This window comes from Neovison vison, chromosome 8, assembly GCF_020171115.1.
Source record: "Neovison vison isolate M4711 chromosome 8, ASM_NN_V1, whole genome shotgun sequence".
Lineage (NCBI taxonomy): Eukaryota > Metazoa > Chordata > Mammalia > Carnivora > Mustelidae > Neogale > Neogale vison.
In genome coordinates this window covers 6,156,673-6,164,341 of record NC_058098.1, presented here as the reverse complement: position 1 = coordinate 6,164,341, position 7,669 = coordinate 6,156,673, and the positions used below count along the sequence as shown (strand labels likewise).

Genomic DNA, 7,669 nt, shown 5'->3' with positions numbered 1-7,669 from the left:
CGCTGCTCAAGCTCCCAGCCCACGCGGGCACTGTGGTCAGTCAGAGGCACCAGAGTGATGCTCAGTGGTCCTCTCGCCGCGCTGCAGCTGGAGTAGGAGGAGTGTGTCCGCAGCCCGGCCGTGAAGCCTGAGTGCTCCCCCCTCACTTCTAGCAACAGGTACCACGGGCCCGGTCCTGCTATGAACACAGCTGAAACTCTGGCCACCGGGGGCAGGTCTTCCATTCCCAGCTGGGGGTGTGGGAAGGGGTGAGAAGGAAGGAAGACAGACGACGACACAGAAGAGTGTCCGTAAAACTGCTGGTCTTGGAGGAGCGAGGGGAAGTTCTCTGGGCTGTGTCGCAGCTGACTTTCCCTCCCTCGCCCTCAGTCCGGACTGCACGGGCACCTGCCCCCAGCACCCGGAGGGAGACCCCGGCCGAGCAGCAGCAGGTTCCGGACGCTGCCGGAGCCCCTGCCCCCACCGTCTGTGAGCAATGAACGCTTCGTGCTGCCTGCTGTCTGCTCAGCCGACCCTGCCCAACAGCTCCGAGCAGCTCGCCGCCCCCTCCCTCAGCAACCAGAGCAGCAGCGGGTTCTGCGAGCAGGTCTTCATCAAGCCCGAAGTCTTCCTGGCGCTGGGCATCGTCAGCCTGCTGGAGAACATCCTGGTCATCCTGGCCGTGGTCAGGAACAGCAACCTGCACTCGCCCATGTACTTCTTCCTCTGCAGCCTGGCGGTGGCCGACATGCTGGTGAGCGTGTCCAATGCCCTGGAGACCGTCATGATCGCCATCGTCAACAGCAACTACCTGACCTTCGAGGACCGGTTCATCCAGCACATGGACAACGTCTTCGACTCCCTGATCTGCATCTCCCTGGTGGCCTCCATCTGCAACCTGCTGGCCATCGCCGTGGACCGCTACGTCACCATCTTCTACGCGCTGCGCTACCACAGCATCATGACCGCGCGGAAGGCGCTCGCCTGGATCGCAGCCATCTGGGCGTGCTGCGGCGTGTGCGGCGTGGCGTTCATCGTCTACTCCGAGAGCAAGATGGTCATCGTGTGCCTCATCACCATGTTCTTCGCCATGCTGCTCCTCATGGGCTCGCTCTACGTGCACATGTTCCTCTTCGCCCGGCTGCACGCCCGGCGCATCGCGGCGCTGCCCCCGGCCAATGGGGCGGCCCCGCAGCAGCACTCGTGCATGAAGGGGGCTGTCACCATCACCATCCTGCTGGGGGTGTTCGTCTTCTGCTGGGCGCCCTTCTTCCTCCACCTCATCCTCATCATCACCTGCCCCACCAACCCCTACTGCGTCTGCTACGCCGCCCACTTCAACACCTACCTGGTCCTCATCATGTGCAACTCCATCATCGACCCGCTCATCTACGCCTTCCGGAGCCTGGAGCTGCGGAACACGTTCAGGGAGATCCTCTGCAGCTGCGACGCCACGAACCTGGGCTAGGGCGCCAGGGCCAGGGAGTGGGTGCCGGCGGCTCCGTCGCCGGCGAGCCCCCAACCAGCCAAGCGAGGTGTTTAGAAAAAAGAAGAGGGTGTAGAGAAGTCCTGGATAGACTTAAAATAGGTCAACAGCCATGCTCGGTATGTCTTTTGTCTTTGCACTTGCAAAGCCTTCGAAGGGGAAAATGGTACTTAACGGGCTTTCTCGCAGGACTCTGCGGGGGGTAAGTCACTGATTTCCCAAAGAGGCCCTGGTAGGACTCAGTGAGGGCAGCTCGGGGCGCAGCCTGCCTTTACATCCATGCGCTCGGGGTCTGTAACGCCCACCTGCTTCCTCCTGCGTCCTCCCCGTGCCTCCCTGCCACAAGTCAGACCAGACGGAAGGGTTTTCGTTGGCTCTGAGAGGGATTCAAATGTCTCTCCGGCAAACCTGTCCCGGTTCTGGCTGTCAGCTGCTCAGATGGTCTCGTCCTTATTTCAGTAGAGACTGGGTTTCTAGCCTATAACCCTATTTACTGTAAAACAATGGTCTAAAAAATACTGAGCTCCATGTGGAGGAAGCGATGCTACATTTGCCCCTCTCCTCAACCCCCCAGAGCAGCCTCCCCCCGAAAACTAGCATAGGGATGTGACCTGCTTCTAATTTGGTTGCTGCTGCTACTGCTGTCAGGTTCTTATGTGTTAAATCTAAGGCAGATTTCAAAATTCTAATGAAAGACAGAGATAGTGCTTGGGAAAATCAGCACTGGATACCTGTGTACAAAGCATTTTGATACCTTGCTGATTAAAGGTATAAATTTCCCTATTTTAAAAAAAGCTTTTTTCCTATTATTCCTTTTCTGTCATTAAAGCAAGAGAGGGAATCATGGATGGGAGGGCATGTGCCTCAAGAAATGCTTTCCTGTAGTTTCGGAGAGTTTCAGAAACTGTGGAAATGCCCGTGGCTTTCTCGGAAGCTCTGTTTCTGCTCCCCGTAGCTGTGTCTCTATCACCTGATCTCCAGAACTGTCTGTGAGACAGAAATTTCTTGGTTCACTGCTCCTTTTTTTCAGCATAGTGTGAAAGGTGGGGTGACCCGGCTCTCAATGGCTGTACCTTATCAAGCAAAGCATCTCATCCCCGTGAGCACAGGGTGAGCTCTGCTGACCAGCGCTGTCGGCGTCTGCTGGACGTCCATCACTGTGCCCCACCGGGCCCCCTCAGACCCCTTCCTGTCCTAGAGAACTTCACACTCTGCTCTCTGGCTGCCCTCACGCTGCCCCCACCTCCACCCAACAACTCCCCAGTGAATTCTTATAATATGCTGTGTCTTTAGTGTACAATTGTGTATTTTTCTTGTGCTGGAATATATTGTGGGTTTTTTGGTACTTGAAGACATTGTGCCAATATAAGCAATATCACTTGTCTCTTGCTTTGGTTGTGGCATTTGGAAATAATAAAAGGCTTTTGCAGCTGCTAATGTGTGACACGTTAAACTATGCCACCCGGAAGCACCCTGGTGACTTCTGCACATGGCCCTCACCCCTTACACTGTAATTCTGAGTCTTTTGTAAATGGCATAAACACTGCCATTGACCACGGTGCTCAGCTTTTCTAGGGCAATGCCTCTTAGCCAAACTACAAAATTCTCCCATTTAGTTTCCAAAAATACCAGGCTGTAGTTCCCGGGCCACTGCCACTCTCCATTATTCTAATCGAGACGCCAAATAATAGGTCTTGCCCATGGCCACTCCGCCAGCACACGCGGGAAATGGGGAATCAGATTCTTTAAAAAACTGTACTATCAGCTGTAAAAATTATGATGTCCTTTCTCTATGTAAACAAGACAAAAATAACTTTTCACTCTCTGATATCAGCTCTCACATTACTTCACTTTACCCTCTCCACAAACTTTCCAAACAGGTGAGTCCTTTTACAGATGAGGAACCTGAGCAGGAGGATAACTTGGCTTCCCAGCCACGCCCAGCTGGTTAGGGTCACAGTGTGTTTTGAGTCCTGGGGATGATGTCATTTTGCACCACTACCATGTGGGCAACAGGTTTCCACCTTCAGACCTGACTCAGCTCTCCTTCCTGTACGTATTGTAGCTTCCGGATGTAAATGCCCACAGGAATCACCTGGGATCCTGTTGGAGTGCAAAATTTCAACCACCAGGTCTGAGGTAGAGCCTAGGATTGTGCACTTCTGACCCGGACAAGCCCCCGGGAGATGCAGCTGTAGGCCTGGAAACCACCTTTCACAAAGCCAGGGCACAGAAGACTTTCAAATGAGCATAACAGAAACCCCAAAGGACTCATCTGCCTGGAGTGCTGACCCCGTGCCAAGAACCATGTTAAGGACTGGACAGGCATCTCTTCTCTGACCCTTGCAATAACACCAGGAGACAGATGCCATGATCACTGTTATTCTGAAGACAAGGTATCTCAAACTCAGAGATTAAGAAGGTTGTCTATGAAAATTCAGCTAGCAAGGAGCGAAGCAGAGGTTCAAACAGGCTGCCTGACCTGCATCCCCAAGTCCAACACCAATGCCCTAGCATTGGGGCCATGACCCAATGATATGAGAGGCAATGTGCTGCCATGGAGGGAGACTCGTGCATATTCCTATAACCCACAAGTTCAGAATTTCATAATAGAGTTTCCATAGAGATGTCATAAAAACCAAGAACCGATTAATTTTATTTGCTCTCCTTTTCCAAAGCCTGTGGGTAGCCCCAGGGAACCCATCTCTTAAGCGGGGGGCGGGGGGGTGAACAACATTAGGTTGGCGGCCAGGGCCTGTTCATGTGGGAACCCACCGGACATTTTAAGCAGCAGGAGTCAGGTTTGAAAATGCTTAATTTGGAGAAATAAAAGCTCATCATGATTTTGACTCATGTGTTAAGTCGATCTCACCTTTCACTCCCATTCCCAAGGTAAGATCACTGCAGTGGCTGACTCGCTGGGTCTCTGGAAATGGTCGCCTGTTGTCCTTATTTAAGTTGGACTTTTTTGGTTAATTCCTGTGGGGCTGGGGGCTGCAACATACTAAAGCCTCCTTGGCTGAAAACCTTCACCCACCCTCACCTCCACCAAAATCCATTCTCTACACAGCAGCCAGCGCAATTCTTTAAAAATATAAATCAGATCATATCACACTCCTACTCAAAACTCTTCAGCGGCTTCAAATAAAATTCCACTTCCTTACCTGGCCCTACAAAGCCTTAAAGATCTGACATCCTCTGGTAAATACCGCACACCCTCCTGCCCACACTTAACCACCCCACTGGACTCAAAGTCACCATACTCATTCTTGCCCCAGGGCCTTTGCACCTGCTATATCCACTGCCTCAAGCCTCTTCCCCCGTATCTTCCCATGCTTGGCACCTTATCATTCAGGCTTCAGCTTAGTCCTCTGAGATGCCTTCCCTGACTACTCTTTCTCAAGAAGACCCCACACACTCATGCGAATGAATGAACTATTATTTTATCACAGATCTTGTTGCCATTTTATATTTTCTTATTAGTTTATTCATTTAATGATAATCAATCTCTCCCACTAGAAAGCAGGGCCCAGCATCTAAAACTGGTCAATAGGGCACCTGGGTGGCTCAGTGGGTTAAAGCCTCTGCCTTCAGCTCAGGTCATGACCCCGGGGTCCTGGGATCGAGCCCCACATTGGGGGGGGAGCCTGCTTTCCTTCCTCTATCTCTGCCTGCCTCTCTGCCTACTTGTGATCTCTGTCAAATAAATAAATAAAATCTTTTAAAAATATAAAAAACTGGTCAATAAAGAAGCTTATCTTTGAAATATGCCACATGAGCTTAAATATGAGTTCAAGTCTAACCAAATAGAATATGCCAGCGGTGCTCAGATTTGGCTATCAGTACCAAACATGGAGACTGAGAAAAACAGCCCCATCCCTGAACTTATGATCCAGCAGATCAGAGGGAATGCCAGGCATCAGAAATCTACAAAATCCCCAGGCGATTAAAATGCACAACAAACTATGAGAACCACCTAGACCCATAAACACCGCTCATTTCTGAAGAATAACAAAACCCAGCACCAGGGGCTTCAGTTTCTTTCCCATCACCATTCCCCGTCAGGGTGTCAAGCACCTGCGGTTAACATCGGACCCTCCAAGAACCAACGACAAAAATCTAGAAGCTGGGAGCACCAGATAACAAAACGCAGAATAAAAGGAAAAATTTCAGTTGAAGAACTCAACCTTTCCCACCTAAGAACATCTATGTGGGAGTCAAATCAACAGAAAGCATAATAATTAGATACTATGTAGTGCTAATATGTGCCTGACACTGTGCTAAGCGTTCTGATACATTAATTCGCTGAACTGTCACCAAAAGCCTAGGCGCTACGCACTACTCCCGCCGTGGCCGACAGAAAAGGAAGCCGGATCGGGGAGGAGGTTAGTCATCCTGACCCACGCGCCCGAGATGGTGAGAGACAGCACCGGACCCCGCAGCCACCATCAGGCTCCACAGCCCGTGCGCGAGCCCAAGTGTCAGGCCACCCCAGCTGTGTGCGCCACACTGACCGTGAACCACGTGTCATCCGGAAGGCCTGGGCGCAGATTCTCTCTCCCCTCAATGCCGGGAGGAGAACAATTTGCGGAAGGCTGTCTTCACAGCTCCAAGCTGCATCAGTGACACTCAGTGAGTCCCAAGGGTGTCCCATGACTCAACCCCATTTACTCAGAAAAATCCGGGTGCCTAGTGCTTAACGGCTCTGGCTAAAAGTCACTAACATCACCGACAGCTAAAGTTTAGAGAGTATTTCATTATGTGCCAGACATCGTCCTGGGCACTTTACACGGGATCTCGCTGAACCTTCACAACTATCTTTTAAGACTGTGCTTCTCGACCAGGGACCATGCTGAGGCCAGGGTCCATCTGGTGACGTCTGCAGACACTCTGCGGGTCACATCTAGGGTGGGGTGGTCCCGGCATCTCACTAGTAGTGGCCAGAGCTGCTGCTAAACTCCCGACACGTATGGGAGAGCACCCCCCCCCCAAAGCTGAACTGCCCCAAATGGCGGTGGGGCGGAGCTTCAGCAGCCTTGTTGTAAGGGAAACGACAGCCATCCTCACCATGCCACAGAGGACGACAAGGAGCTTCCCCAACACCACGCTGCTTCCAGAAAGCACTAGCACGGAGCCCAGGCACGGGGCTCAGCCCACCATTAATTCAGAACATGCAAGGGGGCCTCCTCTGTGCCAGCCCCTCCCAGGTGGGCAGGGGGATGGGGCCCTGCCCCCCCAGAATGCCAGTGTACCAGGGAGAGGACAGGTGCAATGACACCGAACATGGAGAAAGGACGTGACAGGGAGTACCCAGGGTTAAAGCACGAGCTCCCTGAGTCCTCTGGCGTAAAGGGGGTCAGGGAGGTGCAGAAAAATACCAGCACTCAAGGACAGTCAAGGACACCCAAGGCTAAGCCGTCATGGCAGCGAGGACAAAGAGGCTTCGGGGCAATCACACCAGCCTAGGTGTGAATCCTCAGGCCCATTCTTTACCTTTGGGGGCTCTGGGGCTCACCTGTAAAAGGGAGGTACCACCCACTCACCTGAGAACACATAGGTGTGACGAATGAATGCCATGTCACAAGATCCAAAAAATAATCAACATAGGAACTTCAGAGTCCCTCTCCCTCCACTGGCTTGCCTCTAGAAATTTCTACAAGCTGCCTGCCCCTCCTCCCCCAGGTACCTGCAAATGGCTGTCACTAGGGGCGGAGGGGGAGGGGTGAAGTGAAAGTCAGCCCAATGTTTCCCATTTCCCAAAGCACAGTTACGTTCCACCAGGGTAGCCCCGGTGGTCAGCAACAGCGCACTCACCAGCGCCTGCCGGCTGTTCTGCTGTAACAGAAAATTCTCCCAAGAGAACCACAGTTGGAGTGTCTGGACTTACATTTGAACCGTTAAGTATGTCTAAATGTTTATTACATCGCTTCCTTGCGATCTTTACATAGTGTTGCTCAGGATGGGGCTCGAGCAGGGTTTACTAATAACCACGTGAGTTGTCTATGAGGAAACTAGTCAGTAACGGGGTCACAGACACAGCAGCGTCAGCAGGGGCGCACATGAACAAGTGATGTTTGAGCAAATCTAGCCCAAAGGTTTGCATCGTAAAAAGAAAGGGGTTAGGGGAGAGGAAAACCTGGTCAGGAAACGGGGCAAGAGGGCAGAAGGGGCCGTGTTCCTCATGAATTTAGAAAAGGGCACAGG

The 7,669-nt window shown here is 52.2% G+C and overlaps 1 protein-coding gene across 1 annotated transcript; it reads left to right on the top strand.

Moving 5' to 3' along the window:
* The first annotated feature begins 475 nt into the window (after positions 1 to 475).
* Positions 476 to 1,447, top strand: MC3R (melanocortin 3 receptor). Its single transcript, XM_044262291.1, has one exon. It carries the CDS (start codon positions 476 to 478, stop codon positions 1,445 to 1,447), a length of 972 nt encoding a protein of 323 aa, XP_044118226.1.
* The last annotated feature ends 6,222 nt before the right edge of the window (positions 1,448 to 7,669 follow it).

Bases quoted from the DNA above. Each gene is read 5' to 3' on its own strand.
- MC3R (XM_044262291.1), top strand. From the start codon at position 476: ATGAACGCTTCGTGCTGCCTGCTGTCTGCTCAGCCGACCCTGCCCAAC.